Genomic DNA, 23,001 nt, shown 5'->3' on the forward strand with positions numbered 1-23,001 from the left:
CCTGGCAACTAGTTCCACAGACTGCATTGTGTGAAGAAGTACTTCTGTTTGTTTATTTTAAACCTGCTGCCTATTAATTTTGCCGCATGGCCCCTGGTTCTTGTGTTATGTGAAGAGTAAATAACACTTCCTTATTCACATTCTCCAAATCATTCATGATTTTAGACATCTCTGTCACATCCCCCCTTAATTGTCTCTTTTTTCAAGCTGAGAAGTCCCAGGCTTTGTAATCTCATCTCATATGGAAGCTGTTCCATGCCCTTAATCATTTTTGTTGCCCTTCTCTGTATGTTTTCCCATTCTAATATATCTTTTTTAGAGCTGGGGCAACCAGAACTGCAGGCAGAATTCAAGGTGTGGGTGTGCCAGGGATTGGTAGTGTCTGTTGCCTGGTCTACAAAGGATCAGGGATTGTAACTGATTCACTACTAATGAGCCTGATTCTTTGACTCAAACTGTAAAGACATTTGCAGTTAGCTCTGGAGACCTGCAGTTCAATTCCTGATGTCAAACATGATGGCAGCTGTGACATAATCACAGGCGAACTGACTTCAGTGGAATTCTTGTCCTCTTCGACTTGGACTGCATTGAGTCATAAGGACTGAACTCTGTTCTAGTTGCACTCGAGCAAGCCCGGATCACACAGATCACACAATATTTAATGGCTGGTCTTTATTAGTGAGTGGCCTCGTGTTAAGTGCAGCTTAAACAATAGAGTTAAATCACTTTGCTAACAGTGATGGGGTATGTCCAAGCCTGTTGGCTTTTTCCAAATGTCTCATGCAATACTTGGGAAGATGGAATGAAGCGGCTGGCTCTTCCAATAAACCATACTGATTTCTAAAGAGCGCAGTAAGATGCTGCAACAAAATTTCCTGGGCCAAATTCAGTTCTCATTGACAGCCATGGAATGAAGCGGAGTGACTCCAAACTTGCACGGGCATAACTGAGAGAAGAATCTGACCTCCATCAATCTCTAAACCAAGCACCTTTCTTTATTTTGTTTTGTCTGCTGTGGGCATATACATACAAGTAGATATGAGCTTAGATTCATAGATTCCAAGGCCAAAAGGGGCCCCTGATTGCATGAAGTCCATGGGCCTGATTCTGTTCTCACATACACTGGTGTAACTCCACTGGCATCATTGGAAAACCAGTGGAAGTGTAAACAAGTGTCATTGGAAGTGTAAACAAGTGTCATTGGAATTGGACACTGTGGATGGCAGGGTGACATTGACGTAAAGAGCATGAATAATAATTTGGCCCCAATTCAGGAAAACACTCCAGCACATATTTAACTTTAAGCATACTTTTAAATAGTAAAGTCCATTGGACTAAAGAACATGCTGAATTGCTTTCCTGAATCAGGGCATTACTGAGCAATGATAGAAACTCTGAGCCAGATCTGGTACTCATTTATACCAGTGTAAATCTTCTAGCCTCCCATGGACTTCATTTGGATTTACCAAATGCTGTTGTCACTGAGAGTGGAATTTACCTACTTGCTACAGGCATAATGGTTTAAGTCTACTCCAAGTATGCATTTTTTCTGCAGTAAAGAGCGTTCCTGGCACTCTCATGATGATATTTCTTAGCTGTTCTGCACACATACTGTACAAGCCATAAGGTTGCATCATGTTGGCTGGTTGATCATTTTGTTCTTCTTGCTAGATCTACAGTTATAAACATAACAAATTCAGATGTTTTGTTTTATACAGTTAGGCTTTATAGAAATGCTTATCCCATTCAGACAACTTACTGATTGGTACTTAAAAATTATTATAGCATTTTGCAGCAATGGTGCAAAAGACTGCTAGTAATGTGATCGTAAGCTATAGCATTTTGTGCTGTTATGGTTGATTATAACAGTTGTTGGGTTTGGGGTTTGTTATTTTTTTCATGACTGCCCACTGGTTAAATTTGAGACATGGATCCAAACTGCACCAGGTTTTGAGCTTGCAAGAGCAAAACCACGCTCTTCTCTATTTGATATGAGTGAAACTGGAACCAAATATCTGAACCTCCTGAAAGTCTGGGGGGGATCAGCTAAATGGGACACAGATCTTGTGAACCCTTCCTAGTTTGACGTATGTTTCTGAAGCAAAAGCCAAAACCACTCACTGCTCTGGCTATTCCTGTGTTCTTTTATTAGATTCGAGGGATCCTTTCAGAGACATCGGGTCCTTACTCAGGCAAAGCTTCCATTGATGTCAATGAGATTTCCCCCACCCCCACAGAGCAAGAATAATAATAAAGAGGCTCGGTACTCCTTCCATTGAAGTTAATGGCAAAAGTCATATCGCCTTCAGCATGAGCAAGATGAGATCGCAAGCAGGGATTGAAGGATTTGACCTTTTGTCTAAAGGAGAGCCTTTGAATTCCAGATTTTGCTGTCTTTTGAGAGTTTTTTTGAGGATAAAGAGCAAGTGACAAACAGTGCCAAGTAAGCAGCTCCGAATAAAACCATGTCTGATGCAGCTGTTAGGGTAGGACTTGCCGTGGCTAAATGTCAGGATGAAGAAGCGCTGAGAAGAGGAAGAACGGAAAGCAGGGGTGGCTGAATAACTGAGGGTATGTCTACGCTGCAAGTAGACACCCAGGGCTGGCCCGTACCAGCTGGCTGGGACTTTGGGGATGTTTATCTGTTTCAGCCCGAGCTCTGGGACCCTCCCACCTCACAGGGTCTTATAGCTCAGGATCCAGCCTGAACCCGAATGTCTACACTGCAATTAAACGGCCCCTAGTCCAAGCCCTGCGAACCTGAGTCAGCTGGCATTGGCCAGCTGTAGGGTTTTAATTGCAGCGTAGACATACGCTGAGAAGTTGATAGTCAAAGAGGCTTCATTGTCATTACAAAATAATACTTGGCCTATGCCTTTCATCTGCAGATATTGCTGCTCTTTATGTGTATTAATGAATTAAGGTTTGCAATGCCCCGGTGATCATCCCCATCTCCATTTTAAATGGAGGCATGGAGAACTTAAGTGGTTAGATTTTCATATGAGCTCAGGTCCTGTTTAAGTGCCAAAATAAGTAGCCAGGTTTTCAAAAGAGCTCTGGGTGTACCTTTAGGTGCTGAGCTCTGTTGCCAATCAGGCAGCAAGTGCCACAATGAGGGTTGCTTTTGGAAAATCAGATCTTTCTTTAGTGGCTTGGATGGGAGCTGAGCTCCCTGGACAATCTGGCCTCGGTTGTGAGCACCTGGACTAGAACTTGGGAGACCGGCCTCTGAGTCCCCGGCTCTAACCACAGCTCAGAAATGAGAACCAAACAACAGAACAATATGTACAGGAAGGAGACCTGAAAATCTTCTCACTGGTGAGGCTGCTGCTGTTGCATCTGTAGACACAGTTGTGATGCCAGTTTGCCTGGCTGAAGAGAGCATACCCAATAACAAACAGTTCCACTGGGTCATTTGGGCAACCCACAGTCCCAGAGGCCACACTATTGGATAATATACAGGAAGGTGGAACTACAGTATTTGGTACTAGTGTCTGGGACTGTGGGTTCAGCATTAACAAGCTCTTCAATGCATGCACAGTATAATAGCTCTTGATTGGAGTTTGCTAGCACCGTGTAATGTACTGGCTTTGTGTGTGTAAGTTAATGAGGGCCCGGAGAGAGGGTAAGAGATCTGCTACTACCATTAGATAAAGAATTTTTTGATAAGTCAAATGTCTGAGAACAGGTTGGGAAACCAGCAACTACTGGTCTCCAGTCCCAGTTTGGATACCTGCTCTCTGTCTGTCTCTCTCTCTCAGGCTTCAAGCAAGTCACTTAACATCCCCATGTCTTTCCCACATCTATAAAAATGGGCATAACAATCCTTACCTATCAGACAAGAGGTGTCATGACAATTAGTTACTTGGAGCTTGTAAAGAGTTTTGAAAGTAGAAATGACTGTATAAGAAGAAGGATGATGGAGTAAAATGAGCATTCACTACATTTTCCATATAGTGACGCCACACGCATACATGCAGCACCCCTTTCCCATCTAGCAGGGACCCCTCTCCCTTTCAGCAGTAACTAGACTCCCTAATATGTTTTTGTTACCCCAGTAGGGCAGGGGGCACCCACCCTCCCCCCATTGAGAAGCCCTATACCAGAGGCAATGGCATGCGGTCAGTTATATGCAAAAGATTTAATTTTGGGGAACCAGTTCTGACCTCACAGTGGTGTAACTCTGCTGAAGACAATGGATTGACTCTGGATTAACGCTTCCCTACCTGAGATGAGAATCTGGCTCTTTTTGCAGGGGGCAAGTGAGTTGTTTTTATAAATATCATCATAGAGAGAAGGATAAAAAGCTCTGCTAAACCCACATGTGAAATCTCTGCTGGTCTTGGACCTTGTGCTGTTCTTCCCCTGTGTGTGAATGTATGTGTGGGAAGGTTTCATGGAAAAAGAAGAGCTGTAATTTTAGATGTTTGGATTCTTGTTCCAAAGGGATGGGGGGAGGGTGAAATTGAAACTGCAGCTTATGTGGGGAATTTAAAAAGCAGTGCGTAACAGAAAACTGCCTTTTCCAAAACCGCTTAAAACCAAGTCCAGTGGAACAACAATCACAAAGGCAAACATTTAAACAGCGAATGTAGTTTGCTGGCAGCTGGCATACAACTGGCTCAGGCAACTGGGTTTTAAGCTCAGTTCTGGCTAATGCTGTGCTTAAAAAAAAAAAAAAAAGAACAACCACCCCAGGACTTCTCTGAGCCATGGAAAATGGCACCATTTTATATAACGACCTACATACCGTATGGGCTCTGTGTCTGTTTCTCATTTTCAGCTGCCTCACTGTGTTTAAGAAAAAAATTGTGAAAACCAGTTTAGTTCAGAGGCTTCTAATAGGAACACAGGAATACCGGATTGCAACAATGGTCGGTAGATGATGATTCTGGTAGAGAGAGGGAGTGTTGCCTAGTGGAAAGAGCACTGAACTGGGACTTGGGAGAGCTGGGTTCAATTCCTGGCTGTGCCACTGGCCTGTTGTATGACCTTGGTCAAGTCACTTTGCCTCTCTATGCCTCAGTTTCCCCATCTGTAAATGACCCCCCCCTTTTTTGTAAAGTGTTTTGATATGTACCAATGAAAAGTATTGTATTGGAGCTAGGTATTATTATTGGGGTCCAAATTCTGATCTCACGGAAGTCAATGGGAAAACTCCCAGTGATTTCATTGAAAGCAGAAAGAGGGCCCATGATCAAGTTTCATCTGAAACTATGAATTTACATGCAAGCCTGAAAGCACTGCAGTGTCATTGACTAAACTGAAGAGCGCACAAAGCCATGTAGCAGAGCTATGGTTCGGGGTCTCAGTACAAGAAAGTAAATCAGGTTTTTACTGACTTGCTGTGAACAAAAATGAAACAAATCTATGAATAATCCATACACTGTGGCTTGGCTTTGCATTGCACTTAGTCAGGGAAGTGATGTCACGTCATTAACAGCCAGACCGGACTTGTATGCACCAGCTTCTGCATGTTGTGATGATTTCATTTATGGCTCTCAGTCTGGTTTCCCAGAGAGGAGACATAACAGAGAAATGTTAGATACATTTACCTTTTTTTCACAAGCTTATCCACGCCCAGTCCCAAACCTCCACATTTCTAGTCTCTTGGATGATATTCAACTCAGCCTTTAACAGGAATATTGTTGCTCTTTCTGTTATAAGACACTGTAACGGCAGAATAAAGAAAAATCCAACCGAGCAGGCTGAAACAATGTAAACTCAAGGAGAGTACTTGTGTCAGTGCTCACCAGTGTTAGTGAGGGTTGCACAAATCTATGCATAGACTGATAAACAGACTTGCTGCATAGATTCTCTAGTAACCTCGCTTTTTTGCTGTTTATCAATGTAAAAAGGAAAACTCCTGGCTCAGTTCCAATCCAGTTAAAATCAATGACAAATCTCCCTGTGAACTCACTGGGAGCAGGATTAAGGCCCAATCAGTGTGACCCTAGGCACCCCTATATTCGCACCCCACCCACTACTGCAATAATATCTTGATGAAATAGGTCCTGTGAAGTATGATATCAAAGCTAATAACATGCTGGTTATTAATATTACTGTAAAATGCATGTATTAATATTATATGTGAAGTTGTGAATTCCCTCTGTATGATGTTAGTAGGACATATTTAAGACAAGACAGTCTAGTGTAGGTAAAGGTGACAAACAGGTCTACCCCAGATAAAGGAAAGTGGCTTTACCTCAGTTTACACGTTAGCTGTAACCAAAGCTTTCAGACTAAACCACTGGGGGTTATCCTGCTCCTGAACTCACGAGACAGAGAATTAACATGGCTCCTGTACCCCGGAGAGAGACAGAAGACTGAATCCCCAGGAGGCCTTCTTGACTTGTAAGAAAAAGGCAGCCTCTTTGGGACTATAAGGAGCAAAGAGAGACTCCATCTTTATCCTTCATCTTCAGAGACAAAGAAACAAAGTGATTTGATCTCTGTGGTGGGTCCTGGCCAGTAAAAAAGCTGGAAAGGAGACTGGGTGAGAAGAAACCATCTTGAACAAAGACCGTATCTTGCTAGCTCAATTTTTAGACTTTTGGATGTGTGTTTTCATTTTTGTTTGCTTGCAGCCATCTCTACCTTTATCTCTTTTACTTGGTATCACTTAATCCGTGCTCTTTTGTTAATAAACTCAATTTACTTTTACTATAAACCAATTCTGTGCTGTGTTTGAAGGGAAGGGTGTATTTACCCCTGTTAAATTAATAAGCTGTGATGTACAGGCTCTTTAACAGAGCACGTATCTGTTGTCAATGTACAGCAGCGGGGGCTGTGCATTGCAAAAAAAATCTCTGAGGAGCTTGGGTGCTGGCATTCACTGATTGCCACCTGCTTGGTAAGGTTTAGGCCAGGAGAGCCTTGAGGAGTCTTCTGGTGAAGAAGACAGACTGGTATGGCAGGGAGCTGACAGACAGTCTAATCTCCAGCAAAACTCACTCTTGCTGAGGTGGATAGATAACTCTGTGGCCCAAAGCTCTGAGTATCCCAGCAGTGTGTTACAGGTTTTTACCACAATGCTAGAGAATAAACCAGTTATGGCTGAATTATAGGTCTAAGATATTTTACCTCTCATTGTCACCAGCACAATGGAAACAGTGGTTTAGATTTAGGAATCTTTCCCTCCTTCCAAATGCATTATGTTCCCCAAATGCACTCAAGCTGAAAGCTAGGCACAATGACACAGTGAGTAAGCCAGTGGAATCCACCCAAAATATTTTACTTGACAGTGAAATAGATCAGCACTAACCCTGGGTTATTTGCTTACTGCCAAGTTAAAGGTCTAACAGAGCTGCCATATATTCTTGTCAAGAAGCAGCCTCAAATGCTCAACTTCAGTATAAATTATATGCTTCGCGTTTCAAAGTTGTGTCTGAGATATGATGCGATTTCCACCCCACCTCCCCTTAACCCCACTTTAAGGAAACACCAAAAAAGGAGTTTTGGTTGAAGAAGTTTAGGTGTAATTTTAGTTGTAAAAGAAATGATGAGATAAACAGATGTATAACAATACATTAGGCTGGGAAATAATAAAGCCGTGGCCTAACTATATGAAATTAAACTAATATTTCCTGCAATGATTGTTTTCCCAGGTCAGGAAGCGTCCTGCACCACTGGAATGAAATCTATTTTTTTGTAGAACATCTTGCCCACAAGTTCATAAGGTAAGAAATGCTGGTTTTGCAGATAAACCCAACTGGGTGATGTGAGCTGCGAACTCGGGGTCAGATCCCACGTGGTACATAAGGATGTATACTGATTCATACCAGCTGACAGTTGGACCCTCGGTCACTTTAAGGGATTGAGTCCTATTTGCTTTTTTTATGCAAGATGCTCCATTGATTTCAATGGTATTACTCCAGAGGTGAGCAGCAATTGTTGCAAATTCACTGAGCCCCAGAAGATGGGCTAGATAAGCAAATAAATCACTTCTATCTCTAATTTCTATGGGCCAGAGTATACCATCCTGTGGAGGTACCATGGGGAGGGTAAAGCTACCTCTAAGGCTCTCAGCTGCCATGCGGTGGAAGAGGGGGAGTGGAGTTTGTCTTTGCAGAAAGTGATCTGGAGCAATGTCTTTCCAAACCCCTTGAATGTTGCAGTAGCTGTGGGGAGAGCCTGTGGGTCACGAGTCCAATGTGAGAAGTGAAAAGACACAAGCAAATCTCCTCCCTCCTCCACATAGTGGTAAGGGGACACTGAAGTGTACAAACTTGCTTCTGTGGCATAACCTCATTGTGGAAATTATGCAAAGAGGAATGGCATTCACTTCTAGAGGGAACTGCTTAGGAATTTCCATGGTTTTGCAAGGAGGAATGAGACTTCATAAGGCTCCCATCTGCTGATTCCAGCCGTCTCTGTTTAGGCCTTCATCTTCTTATGATTACATTATTATTATGGTAGCAGTCACAGGTCCCAACCAAGATCGCACCCCCTTTGTGCTAGGCGCTGTACATACATCTAGTGAGAGAGAGTCCCTGCCCCGAAGGTCTTACAAGAAGACAAGACAGAGAAAGGGTGGGAGGGGAGCCGTGGCACAGTGAAGAGTCATTGCGAGGAGCCAGAAGAGTAAAGCAAGAGAGAGGAGAAATATTGACTAGGTAAATGAATGGAGAAATGGATTGCAAATCATTCACTCTCATTTCTGTCTGTTCTCCTTCTCCAGCCCCCAGCTGAGGATGTCATTCATTGTTTTCTCAACTAGAGGCTCAACTCTAATGAGGTTAACTGAAGACAGGTAAGAAGAATTTGGGGCAATAGCACAAAGCAACGTCCTTCCTTTTGCACTTTTCCCGGCTAGTGCATTCTGGCTTCATATCAAATGACTCGATAACTTTAAATCACTTGGCTGTACTTAACATCTGATATGTATGTTAGGCTCTTAAAGGAAGAACTGGTCGAAAATTTTAATCAACACTAGTTTTTCATGGAAAATTGTCATCGTCCCGTCCCCCCCCGATAGTGTCTACTTTCCTTGAAAATTTTTGATTCTTTTCATGAGAAAAGAAAGTTGGAAAAACCCAGAATTTTCAGCTGAAACCTGAAGAAGTTGTTAGTTTTGACAAAAACTTCAAATTTTCTGTGGAAATTCCCCCCTCCCCCCTTCATTTTCTGTCCAGTGGTTTGACTTTGTGTTACGAAACCTGGCTTTTGTTTAGTGTTTCAGTACAGAGGCAAAGGGCTAAATGGGCCATGGAGATGGGTGACAGGGGAGGAAGGGGAAGCCAGTAATCCCCCCACCCACCCCCCGCCGCCATTGAGTCCCAGCAAATCCTTTCCTTTCTCTTCTTGCATCAAATTCATGCTTTTTTGTCCTCTTCTTCAAAGTCTTGTATGGTCTCCCCATAATCTACCCTGCTGCTTTAATTTCCCCCTATTCCCCATCTTGTTCCCAATTCCTACCATGTTGTTCCTCTCTTGCTCCTGCTCCCAGCTTCGTACCATCAGTTATGCTACCACTGGCTCTTGAAACTGTTTCCCCTCTAGCAGGCAACCTAGGTGAAGTCCCTCCTTAAATTTGCTTCTTCTAGGATAACTCAGTACTTGGGTTGCCTCATTGACTATCCTCCCTATGCCTTCCTTTACTTGAACTGTTCTCCCATGCCTTTGTAATGATCCCTACCATGGGTTCTCAGCACCCGGGACATTGAGCACCAAAGCACAGACGTCTGCCACTTGAGCAAAAAGGAGTAACTCCATTAGTTGGCAGCAGTAGAAGGCTATTCTCTTCTAGAGAATATTCAGTTAATATTCACAAGTGTATTACATCTTGTCTTGTCCCTGCTTTCCCCATCTATCTGAGACTGCAGATTCTTCAGAGCAGAAAAGAGGTCTCACTCCAGTTTTGTAAAGCATTGTGTAAACTTGTCGTACTCATACCTGTTTTTTAATAACCTTATATTAATAAGGTGATCCGGAATACCAATCTGCGGTCAGTAAAGCAGTTGAATTGGAAAATCAGAAAGATCAAGTTTGGAGCAATTGTTTTGAAAAGGGTCTTCTTTGTGTGGGTAACTGCAAGAATACCAATAGGAATTCTATGGGGGTCTTGCTTTCCCTAGAGGATTCTGAGTAGAACTAGGCGTGCAGGGTGGGAGTGGGATCTAGCCCGTGGAAGGGTAAACTCTAACAACTTGCCCTGAGAGTTTTCAAAGCTATCTAAGGGATCTGGATGCACAGTTTCCATTGTAGTTAATCCAGATCCCTTCAGGCAGCTTTGAAAATCTCACCTTCAGAGAATAACCCTCCGCTTCAGGATCTTATTCTCACTTTTCAGGACCTTTCATGGAGTTTACTCACCTCCGCTCTAGGGGCGAGAGACCAAATGTACAGAACAAGAATGTCTCTGTTTGTGCAAAGTGTGGGAACTACTGTCAATCTCCCGAGAAACATCTGTAGGTGGTTCCTTCACCATTTAAAGAAAAAGACACCCCCCTCCCCAATAATCTATCTCCCCCTGCCATAAACCAAAACACCCTGACAGCAGGTTTCATAACTGCCTAATAGCAGAGGAAGCACCTGTGTGCCAGATTTGGAAAGCTGAATATGTGCCAGTTCTGATCTGTCTGAAGAGCACATACTGGTTGCTTGACTTGGGGAGTATTGAAAGGGGAAGAAAGAGAGAAATCAGAGCAAGACATTGTTTCCCCATCATAGGCCTGTCCTTTGATTTCCTTGCCTTTTCTCCATGCTGGAAGGGGAGGAGCGGGGTTGCTTTTACCGCCAGTGCAGAGGAGCCCAGTGCTTTTCCAAACATTATTTTTTCCATCTCCAGTTCACCTCTTTCCAGACAGTTTGTTTGGGGTCCCTGTACTATTATGGGAAGTGTCTTGAAGTGGATGGGGGTTTGGAATTGACTGATGTATATAATTACTTAGAGGTATTTGTGATGGATATTAAGATTAATGAGAAGCCTTTGCAAGGAGTAAGGAGCTATAACATAGGCAAACTGAGGATCTCGGTGGGTTGGGTGTTTTTTTGACCGGGCCGGAAAGTATTCCCATTGGTCCCTCTTAGAAAATCAATGGGAGTCTTTTCATTGACTTCAGTGTAAGTTGGATCAGGCCCCTTTAATCACTACAGTTTCCCCTGTTAACTTCATTGCCACGTGGAAGAAAAAATATGTGTAACACATGTGAATGCTATATGAATAGCATATGTTTTACATATTTGACTTCTCTGAGATTGCATACCAGCATAGCTCCTGTTTATGAACTAATAGGAATCTGGCCACTTTCCTATAGTATAGTCTACATACATACCAGCCTAAAAAATGCTATTAAAACTGGCCAGTCAGGGCATGAAATCTACCGCTCTGCCATTAACTATAACAACGGAAGACAATGAGAAAATGAATGGTATTTAACTCGATTATCAGATGAAAACCCACCCCCATACTGAATGGGCAAGGAGACTTTTGCAAGGCTGCATGTCACATACATAAGAAGACCTGCTACTTATGTATGTGAAACCTTTGTTCCCATATGGGAATGTATAAGCTTACCCAACAGACCTAGAAATGATGTTGATGTCAGGCAGGACGGTAGTGTGGCACCAGCCAAAATCCAGCATGCTGGCGGGTGTAAGTCTTCTGTTTCGATTGGAGGACTGACAGGTAAAATGTGGATCTGTTGGCATGTATCATCAGCCTTCCTGAGGTATAGGTGTGTGCAAAGGCTGTAATTATCAATAGCCTTTTCTTTTACTTGGATTTGTAGAAAAGCATCTTTGGGTGCTAGTTTGGGTGAGCCCGTTTGGAAAAGGGATGCTGCCAGTGTGTATGAGGTCTCCGGCAGAAAAAGCGGATGGAACGCTGAAGCCCCATTTGCAAAGTGCTGACGCTCTGATTCAGGACATGTCTAAAGCACATGCTCAGCTTACTGCTAAGTGCTCAGCCTCACCAGTGTCCAAGGGCATCTGGAGGTGATGGACCCTCTTGGGAGGCTCTCGGCCTCTTCTAGGACTGAGCTGTTAGCAGGAAGCATGAACCCAGGGAACATGCCAGGTGAGAGGAACCTTAGCTTGTGAATTTAAAAATCACAATTTCAAACTGAAAAATTGCTGATCTATATTAATGCAGAAAATGTTTTCATCGGCATAGTAACCCTTGGCTTTGTTATTAATTTTTATTGAGAAAATCTCCCCCCACTCCATCCCCCATCCAACTGCATTCTACAACTCCACTTTGCCTTTAGTGTCACAGTTGACAATGACTCATTCAGCCCCCAGTCCTGCAATCTGTTTCACAAGGGCAGATGTCCCTCACCACCCGGCTGGTGCTCTGGATAGATTAGCTGTGTAGATCCAATTGCAGAATCGGGGCCAGGCAGTGCCATGTATATTACAAATCAAAGAAGCTTTGATTACCTGGGGTTTATTAACCATAGTATGTTATCACCAAAAAAGGAACCTTTTAAAATGAAAACATATAGAATACCTAGTGCCTGTAAGAAGCTGAATCGTTCTGAAAATTTTCCTTTTGGAAAATTTGTTTGTTAAAGGATGGGGAATTCAGTTCAGATAAAATAAGATCTGATGTCCTGGAATTTCCATCTCATCCTATCCTATTTTGAAAGTGCCTATCAATGTTGAGACAAGCTCATCCTTGAATTAACTCCTTTGAAATAAATGGAGATGAATTTGGCCCAGTTTATCTAAAGCCAAACTGAATTGCCAGAAGCTGGGAATGGATGAGAGGGGATGGATCACTTTTGTGTATCATTTTGTGTGTAACACTGTTGTGTTCATTCTCTCTGAAGCACCTGCCATTGGCCACTGTCCGAAGACAGGAGACTGGGCTAGATGGATCTTTGGTCTGACCCACTGTGGGCATTCTTTGGTTCTTAGGAATTTTTTAGTGTATTTAGGCCAGATCACTTTTTCAATTCTTGTTTTTCATTTTTCTGTATTTTGTTCCTTTAAGATCCACGAATAGAAGGGCCATAGTATCCTGAGACAGTCTGTTTTTTGAAATTGCTAGCCTCACTATATCATATTTGGGTGATTCACTATATCCTAAAACTCATGAAAAAGCCTGTATTTCCAGCTGGGGATCAGTAACTCCATAATTTTCAGAATTGAGCTCATTTCTCAGAGAATGGCTGCCCACATTTGAAGACTCAAATGGTACAGATAGATAGAAGCATGGAAATTTTATCCCCAAATCCTTTTTGGCTCTTGCATTCCTGGAAGAATCCTGGACCCATACAGCAATAGAGATTTAGGGCCATGTGGCTAAAAATCTTTGGCATTCAGGCCTGCAGAGTTAGTGTGGTCCTGCATACAAATTGATTTAATCTAGTTCCCATGAAGATAACATTAGTTCATTCAGAGATACCCCGCATACCACAAAGACTTCATCTGGGCTTTATAAAAACATCTAAACTGTACTCCGCTCTTACATGTTGGTGTCTGCAACTCAGTGAAACATGTCCGTCCCCCGCTTAGCTTCTGATTGATCAGTCACTATGCCTGGGTTTCCAAAAGATTAAATGGGACACCCTGAATCTTAAAGCCTTTTCCATTAGCTCATTAATCTTGAAATTGGGTTTGGCTGGGAGTGGAAGGCATCATATCCAAATATACTGGAGCCTGCTGGATGATCTTATATTATCGATATCACATTCCTGGCTGTTTGATTCAGCTTGTGTCATCACCAAGCACGACTAAAGAATAAGAGCCAGATGTAAGTCAGCAGCTCCACTTGTCTAGCCGCAAGATATACTGGCATTGTAAAGGGAGTGTGAGTATGGAGAAGTACATATGCCAGAATATCAGATTAGAGGAGATCTTTCTGTCGTGATGCTTTCTCCAGGCTGTGGGAATAGCGATGAAAATCGACTCTGGTCTAGTTTTCACACCCCTAGAGAGAGACGCAGTCGAGTGTTCCCGTTACCTCGTAAAAATAAAAGCCTTTAATTCTTAGGTTACCAAGACTTTGGCCAAAGTTTGTACTTAACTGCCTGACTTGCCATTATGTAGCCAATGGAATAAAACGTTTTGTGGTTATTTACATTAGCACAGATAGATGGCCGAGAGGAGGGAACTAGGGGCATTCCTGAACGTAGCAATTTTCTTTCTCAAATACTTGCCTTTAAGGCAGGGATTTAGATGCCCAAATTCAGCCCCCCTTCGGTTCTTTTGAGCATTCCAGCCTTAAATGCCTTGTTGGAAGTGGGATGCATGCTCCGGAAGCCCTATTGACTTCAGTGGGTGGGTGCTGCAATCCATTGCAGGACCTGAGATGACTAGGCCATGTCTACACGCACAGCACCGCTGCAGTGCGTGTGGTGAAGACGCTTTATGCCAATGGGAGAAAGCTCGCCCGTTGGCATAAAAAAACCACCCCCGCAAGCGGCATAAGCTGCGTCAGCAGGAGAAGCTCTCCCACCAATATAGCGCTGTGCACACCGGTGCTTAGGTCGGTGTCACTTATGTCAATCAGGGGGTGGAATTTTCACACCCCTGAGCGACATACGCTTGCTGACAAAGGCTGTAGTAGTGTAGACATAGCCTGACTTTCCTCCATGCATGTACCCATTGCCTTCCACCCATCCGCCCACATGTCAGATCCTGACCTACCTGACAGTTGCTAACAGATCTAAGGGAGCGTCTGTCTTAATATTTCAGGGATCAGATACGTCAAGGCCTAGAAGAGCTGCAGAAAGTTCTGCCAGGAGGCGACACTTACATGCACGAAGGATTTGAAAGGGTGAATAAACGAATTTTAAAGTGCTTCTACAATGTCTTTGGGCGGGGGGTGCTCAGAGTGCTTTGCGAACACTAATTAATTCATGAAGCCATAGAACAGCTCCGGGGAGGTAAGTGGTATTATCCATGTCTTAACGGATGGGATCCTGAAGGCAGAAAGATTGAGGAACAGGGCTATGTGGGGATGGGTGTACATCATTCACCCTGCAGACTTTCGGCTGGAATATTATCTCCTCAGGCTATAGTATCTTCCTGTGTCCCTGCCTTCAGTGTTGGGTATTACCTGTTCAGGAGAGGGATCGAGGGCACTGGACAGCTGAATCCTGTCCATACAGCTCCATTTGGAGCTATGCTGCGAAAGGGGGCAAGCTGCAGGAGACCCTGAAGCTGCAAGGGCCCTTGTGTGGCTGGCCTTGGCCTTGAGTGGATCCTGCAGGTAGTCAGCTAGGTTTGAGAGCTGGGATAACAGCCTGTTCCATGGGGTGGCTGAGCCACCCCACCTTGTAGTCTCCTCTCCCTCTTGCCCTGCCCTGCTGCAGACTTTATTAGCTCAAACATTTGCATGCAAACCACGCAGGATTTCTTTATCCCTGTCTCCCACCTTCACTAAACATTTTAGAGGTTTTTGGAAGTGATTATGCCCCACAATGAAGATGAATTGCATTCCTGTAATCCAGCACATGGGAAAATTACAGTGCTTTCCAGGATGCAAGGAGAGCTAGCCAAGATTTGGTTCTAGCCAGAGATGAGCCTGAAAAAACTCCCAGACCCCAACACCCCCAAACCTTACAGGGATACTCAAAATCCAAAGCCAGAACCAAATTCAGCAAACAGAATCCCAGCTTCAAAGAGGAATTCAAAGCCCAGATGCAGACCCATCTCTTAATTCCAAACTCTGATACACACAGAAGTTTCTGACCTCTGTCTTGCAAAATCTGCTTGTTCATGTGTAAAGCATAAGATGCAGACAGAGGAATTTCCACCTGAGATAAGATTAACACAACTCCTGCTAGCTCACCCCGTTTGGATGAGCTGAATTAAAGTGTAGGGCACACATAGTATCCTTGTACTCCCTTGTCTGTGTGTCTCCCTGCATCTCTTGTCTCTTGTCTTATCCTAGATTGTTATCTCTTTGGAGGCAGGGACCGTCTTTTTGTTGTTTATATGTACAGTACCTAGCACAATGGGGCCCTGGTCCATGACTGCGGCTTTTATGTGCTACAGCAATAGACATAATAATATTAAGAGCACACTAAAATTAGCCCAGGCACTAGGCTGGGGGCTCCCAAATTCATTACAGTCAATGGTGATGCTCCTGGGATAAATTTGACCATGACACACTAAGTAAATGATGAGGTATGCTATAATGTCCATCTCACTGGTTGGCAAGGGAACACAGGTACAAAAGAGTGTCAGGATACATGCAGAGTGAACCCCCAGCTCTTGGAACTGAGCCTAAGCAGAGGAAAATGTAAAATTGAAAACAAAATTGTGCAGCAAAAGTTTTTTGCATGCGGTTACAGAATTTAAAGGGGACATTAATTTCAGAATGAATGTTACCTGTTATAAAATGCAGACTCCAAATTTGGTATCTTGCTGCCACTTCCAGGTTGTCAGCAGGTCAGTTAGGAGCAACCACTAAGTATTATTCAGTTATTGCTAATGCTGCTGTTTGGATTTAATTTCAGGCAAGCGAACAGATTTACTATGAAAATGTGCAAGGTAAGAGAGTGTGTTTCCCTGCTCCCCTCGCTTTCTGTCTGTGTGGTAGACTTCAGTCCTGGAGCGTAAACTTATTACAGGACACGGGTGTGACTGTTGCTTTTTGCAGGAATTCAAGGTTATTCAATTCACACTGAAGAGCAATAAAGGACTTTGAATACATTTCATATTGAGGACTGTGGGCCAGTTGTATAAAGAGGAAGATTGGTGGTGTGATGCTTAGTGATCCCTCAGTGCTTAAAGTGCTTGATTTGGTGTCGGTTCCATATGGCAGTGCAAAACAACAAAACTTCACCGTGCCAGTCTGAGACTCTGTCTGGGAAGCTCAGCCCCATTAACTACCCCCCCATATATATATATATAATCTCACACTGCAGAGATACAAATGATGATGCAATGTGCAAATCAGTGGAGAATCAGACACAATTCTGCAAATATAGGCCTATGTATTTTGTATTTTCACAAGGCCTGGCATTCTGTTTTCTTTGTACTCATTGTGTTTTCCAGTGTTTTTCATCAAGTCATTGCCCTTTTATTGTTGCATGATTGTGTGAGAGAACCTTTTTATTAGTCTAGGCTGGGATTTTCAAAGGAGACTAAGCAAGATAGGTGCCCAAATCCCATTGACTTTCAGCAGGAGTTGAGTACTTGGTTTCCTACAGATGCTTTGAAATTCACAGCCTTACCATATAACACCCTCATTCATTTCTACAAGGACATTCAGTGTCCCATGAGTACAGGCTCCTCCTTCCATCTTTAAAACTCCCCAAGGTCAGGAACCCTGGCACAGGCTGTGTGATAGTCTGGTCACAGAAACAGAAGGAAAGTTTGTGCCTATCTGCAAAAGCAAATGGACCCAAACCAGATCGTTCCAGAAAAAGTTGTTTTTTTTCTCTTTATCAGCACAGACAAATGCACAGCTGTTCATAACTGCAGGAAAATCCTCCTGATGACTTAGGACATTTAAAAATGCTGTTAATTAGCCAGATTTTCACTTTTTCAGAAACAACCTTCAACTTATATTTAGCTTTTACTAAAGTGAAATATTAATGTTCACGTGTAATGCATGACTATGGAGCTGTTTTGGATTTATACCAAGCGTCTGTTGCCAGAAACCCAAATTAATTCCAGTCAGCGCTGCTGTAAATTTACACAGAAAGAAGCCCATACAAGCCTGGGCTACAATCAATATTATAAAAGAAGATTACAGTCTTCTTGTTACAACTCCACTGTCAGTATATACGATTGAAAGGATGAAGATGAATTAAGCTTTAAGGGTTGCCAACTCTGACTGAAGCTATTCTGGGAGATTTTTTCTCCCAACATGACGTAATGTCATTTTCTTAAAATATCCTACTAAAATCTCCCGGATTGCTTTCAATAGTCACCGAGAGATCGATGCCGATTCCGGGTGACTCCAGGCCAATCCTGGAGGGCTGGTGCAGTAGACAGGTGTTTGTTAAAAGTGGTCAAAAATTTCCATTGAAACTTGGGGCCTTTTTAATGTAGAGTGTTAAACAGAAGTGAAGGATATAAAGTTTGGAATATATCACTTCTGACCCTTTCAGCCCACTACTGGCTAGGTGTTTGGTGCACCAGTTTAGTCCTTTGTGCTCTTTTTTTGTGAAAGATTCTTTGTTTAATTTATTTAGGTTACAGAACTGCTAGTGTCATCATTGCGCTGACGGATGGCGAACTCCATGAAGACCTCTTCTTTTACGCTGAGCGTGAGGTAAGAGATTCAGGGCCTGGCGATACTGCAATCACAGGGTTTTAATCTAGCAGGAGTGGGTGGGTGAAATTCTGTGGCCTGCGTTGTGCAGGAGGTCAGACTAGATGATCATAATGGTCCCTTCTGACCTTAGTATCTATGAATCTATGTACTGGAGAAGAGAAGCTGTAGCAGCATGGGCTAGCCATGCAAGTAATTACCCAGGGTTCTGGGTGGGCTTGTGCAGCTCATGTCGAAGCCCGTGATGCTACAAATTGATATCTGAACTAGCTAAATTAAAGCTAGCTTGGATATATCCACATGTGCTGGAGTCACACCCTATGATAACAGTGTAGACGTACCCTTATGGTCCATGCCCTTGGGACAGGTTTCTGTAATTTCTGCCAAAACAAGATATGTATGCTAAGAATGCATGTGTTTGTAGGGATAAAAATACTAATAGAAGCAAGATTTCTGCAAGGCTTTCAAACCACAAGACTTCTGCTCAAGTTTTAAAAAAGCACTTCGAGTTCTGATCGCTTCCAAAAATATGTCTGTAAGTGTCACAGTGGGAGCTGCTGAGTGGTGCTGGGCTCTTTTGGAAAATTTGGCCCCCAATTCTTGATGCTCCACACTTGAAAATCTGGCCGTGCGCTCTTTTGAAGAGCTGGCCCCAAAAGTCACCAATTCAGTAACAAGGCCTTGCAAGAGAAGTGTTTTCCTAACGGACTTTGAATACCAGAATACTTATAAATAAATGGTTTAAAAAGAGAAATTCAAAAGAGAAGAATTTCTTTGGTGCAAATTCTCCACGTCCCCTTTTAATGATATTGTAAATAACTACCTGCTATAGCTCTGCAATCGCTATTGTACTGAAATGCCTCCTACACTAAGTATGAGGAGATACCATGGTTATCATAGATCCTAGGAGCAATACATACCATTTTTTTCCAGAGCTTCCACTGTCCTTAGAAATTATATAAACTTGGAGGGCTGAACCTGTTTCATTTGTTTTATACTGCACACTTTCAATGGGCAAATATTGTTAAGTTAGAATGGCTAGAAATTGGATTTGTGGGATACAAGAATGGTATACATTGTTTTTGTTTACCATGCAAGTAGCTACTATAGGAATAGACAAACTTCTGCATCTGCAGGAGAGCAGAATGTTAGAGTTAAGATCTGCTATCCAGATCTGAGAGTAGATTTTTGGCCCTGAGACTTTTAATTCTGTCCCTTATCATGCCCCTAGTCCTTGATTTTGAGGAGGGTTGCACTGACAGAATGACAGCAGGATGGCGATATTAAAAATATAATTACAAATGTACAGAAATCTGCATCTGTAACGTGTACCTGTTTATTTAAAAGTTTTGCACTCTGGTTCCAGGCTAATCGATCTCGTGACCTGGGAGCCACAGTGTACTGTGTTGGGGTGAAAGATTTCAATGAAACACAGGTAAATTAGTCATTTTTTCCATTTGTTTGGAATTCTGGCAAAGGTGGACTATATGCTGTTGACAGGTTTCAGAGTAACAGCCGTGTTAGTCTGTATTTGCAAAAAGAAAAGGAGGACTTGTGGCACCTTAGAGACTAACCAATTTATTTGAGCATGAGCTTTCGATGAAGTGAGCTGTAGCTCACGAAAGCTCATGCTCAAATAAAGTGGTTAGTCTCTAAGGTGCCACAAGTACTCCTTTTCTATATGCTGTTGGTTCACATACAGCAGCTATGGGTGGACTTTTCAACTGAGCTGGGCTGGGGCAAGTTCAGGTGCTATTCATGTCCATATAAGAGCTAGAACTTCAGCTAGCATAAATTGATGGGTACTCCATAGAAGTCAATGGAACTATTCCTATTTACACCAGCTGAGGATCTGGCCCATACATATCCCTTCTGGGATCTTAATTGAATTATTGACATCTGTTAAACTCCAATAACCTTGGCTCCCCCTAGTTATTATAAATCTTCCTAGACTTCCGCTTCCTTTAGGACTTGCCATAGTGTCCAGTCCAAAATACCCAGCACTCTTTCTCCCCTGAATAATAAAAATGAATCTAAATGAATAATGAATAATAATGAAAAATGAATAATAAAAAAGAAAGAGAAACTTATCAAACTCATCTCATCGTGGATTTAGCTACAGACCCCGGCTAAGCTTGTTGGAAGGTACAGTGAAGAGCCTGATGGTTTCCAATGAACCTGGGCCTAGGATTGAGTTAATGTGGGACAAGTGCGGGTTTCATTGTTTTGATGTAGGCAAGGAAAAACTCTCTGGTTATTACTGGTTTCAAGTCTGAGTCTTTGGTTTTTCATTTGAACGTCAAATGAGGTTCCCCTCGAGGCAGATTAAACCCCATGTCACCCCTGCCCAAAGGAAACACAAAGAAAAGCTTTATACTAACTCCTGTGAACCAAATTCCCTGAGTATTGCAGAGCTCTAAAAACAGCCAGCAAGATCCAGAGATAGGCCTGGTCTGCAATGAAGCTTGTGGTTGTATTTGGGTGCAGGGCTGTCGTTCACGTCCCACCCCTAATGTAAGATGAGGCAAGAAAATAAGAGTGTTTGTGGAGGTGGCGAGAAATTAGATTCCCGCTCTATGGTCTTGTCAACACTGAGGATTTTTGCACTAGTGTAGTTGTGCCATGATAACTTCCCCATGGCAGACCCCTAGTGCAAATAGCTCACAGCTTTCCCTGGTTTGTAACCAGGGTAGACCTGCAGTGGCACAAGACACTTTTTACCTTAGTGAAGCACATCTATATTAGAGGTTTGCACTGGTGCATTTACCCTGGATGCACAAATCTCCAATATAGACAAGCCTTATGCAAAGGCAAAGGGAGGAGAGAGGACTGACCATCGAGACGGGCCCAGCCTGAAGTCATCAAGGCATTGGAGAGGTTAACTCAAGTTCGATGATAAAGCCCCACTGTTGTTCGAAACCCCAGAAGCTTCCAGCAGAAAGACCATAGAGAATGAATTCAGGAAACTATAAATCCACCCATTGACTGTCATTGCTATGTCTTGGTTTATGATCCCGAAGCAATTTAATGACATTGCTTCATAGAAGAGGGCACTCAATAGCCTGGGCTTTTCCCTGTGGGTGCAAACCTGGAGCGTGTGTGTGTTTGTTTTAAGAATCGTCTATATGTGTTTATTTTAATTCTTATTATACATAGAACTGATCGACAGGGGTGATGGGGCGGGAGGCTTGTGAGGCTTAGAGATGAGTGTGTGGCTAGTTCTCTGCCTCCAATTTGTAAAGCTTCAGGGGAGGCTGAGCCCCAAGCCGCTGGGTGATGTTACCCCTGCTGTTCGAGAGAATTATTAAAACCAATGTCCCCGTCGCAGAAATAAAACTTGATTCTGCTCCAGCTGCTGCATGGAGAGCTCATTCTTCCTGAGCTGTGCTCACCATTCTCCTTAACCCCTAGCACTCCAAAGGCGAATAAACTTGTCTTTCACCTCCTCCGGTGTGGCGTTTCTGGCCTCTCTCTTTCCAGCCAAAGGAGACCACAAAATGCCCATATGCCACCTGTTCTTTGTTTTCCCCCCTCCTCACACAGACCCACTGCCTCCCACTATCTACCCATTTTCCTATTGCTGCTGGCTCTGTGATCATTCACCCTTGGGCACGTGGCCTCTGCTTCTCACCTGCCAACTTCAGGAAACCTTTTCTGACTCCCAGCACAGGTCCCTTAAAACGAACCAGGCCCATGGTATTAACTGTGAGCTAAGGTCCAAAGAGTTACAGCATATTAGCAATCCACACTCCACTGAGTATTGATTTTTATTTGCAAATGGACGCATTTTAATTTGCTGACAGCTGGCTAATTTATACCATTGTTGGTTTTTCTATTTTTTGCTGTTCTGTCAGCTGGCTCGAATTGCTGACAGCAAGGATCATGTCTTCCCAGTGAATGATGGCTTTGAAGCCCTGCGTGGGATCATAGATTCTGTGAGTATTAATCTTGGCTGTATGTGTGCGGACGTGTATGCATGTGTGCGGTGGCTGGGGGAACCTGTCTATCATACTCTAAGTGACAGGTCATTGTCACTGTATTGCTTTTTAACGCTTTCTCTGCTTTAGCTGGAGGACAAATCATGAAAGAAAGAAATCATGAAAATTTTTCCTGATGTTTTCCTTCCCTCTGAATCCCCCAAAACAAAGTAACTGAAATTTCAGACATCAGAACATTTTGCCCAGCTCTAGTCTCCCCATCCCGTACAAAAATTACTCATTCCCATGAGAAGTTGTAAGTACAGCAAGTGCTGGTATTCCCATTTTACACATGGGGGAAACTGAGGCAGTGAGAGGATGAAGTGTCACAGTGGGTCAGTGGCAGAGCTGTGAGTAGAATCCAGGATCCCAGTCCCCTGGCCCAACCATTGAAACACACTGCTTCCTGAGTTTTGGTTCTCTGTGGTATTTCCCGCCCCACCATGGTACAGGACTGTACAGTGATACTGCATAGATGCTAGACTTAAATCTAGACAGGACAAAAACACTAGAAATCATTGTCCCTCTTCATTAAAGAAAGCAGAGCATGAAGATGATGGGGAAATAGGAGACAGATATTCCTAGCTTGCCTGAAGTCCTAAAAAGCCAGCCATTCTCACTGAGATGTTCATAGGTTGGGCGTCCCTGCAAACAGGCCATTTCTCTGCTTGGCTATATTTCTCCTCTAGAGTTATTCAGCTGCCTGAACTTCCCACGTGGCAGCTGCAGCGATAGGAAGCAGTTGGGGAATTCATAGAATTATAGAGTTTAAGGCCAGACGGGACCACCAGATCTTCTAATATATCTTCTGTATAGATCTTACAGATCTTCTGTATAGATAATAGA

The 23,001-nt window shown here is 43.2% G+C and overlaps 1 protein-coding gene across 1 annotated transcript in view; it reads left to right on the top strand.

Annotated features, from left to right (window-relative positions):
* Positions 1-23,001, top strand: part of ANTXR1 (ANTXR cell adhesion molecule 1) — a 181,156-nt gene that overhangs the window by 8,230 nt on the left and 149,925 nt on the right. Inside the window, exons 2-8 of the mRNA XM_073325259.2 lie at positions 7,608-7,679; positions 8,681-8,752; positions 14,644-14,725; positions 16,413-16,446; positions 18,099-18,178; positions 19,545-19,613; positions 22,033-22,113. Of these exons, the coding sequence (XP_073181360.1) occupies positions 7,608-7,679; positions 8,681-8,752; positions 14,644-14,725; positions 16,413-16,446; positions 18,099-18,178; positions 19,545-19,613; positions 22,033-22,113 (490 nt within the window). The remainder of the gene's footprint in view (positions 1-7,607; positions 7,680-8,680; positions 8,753-14,643; positions 14,726-16,412; positions 16,447-18,098; positions 18,179-19,544; positions 19,614-22,032; positions 22,114-23,001) is intronic.

Source organism: Lepidochelys kempii, chromosome 26 (genome assembly GCF_965140285.1).
Source record: "Lepidochelys kempii isolate rLepKem1 chromosome 26, rLepKem1.hap1, whole genome shotgun sequence".
Lineage (NCBI taxonomy): Eukaryota > Metazoa > Chordata > Testudines > Cheloniidae > Lepidochelys > Lepidochelys kempii.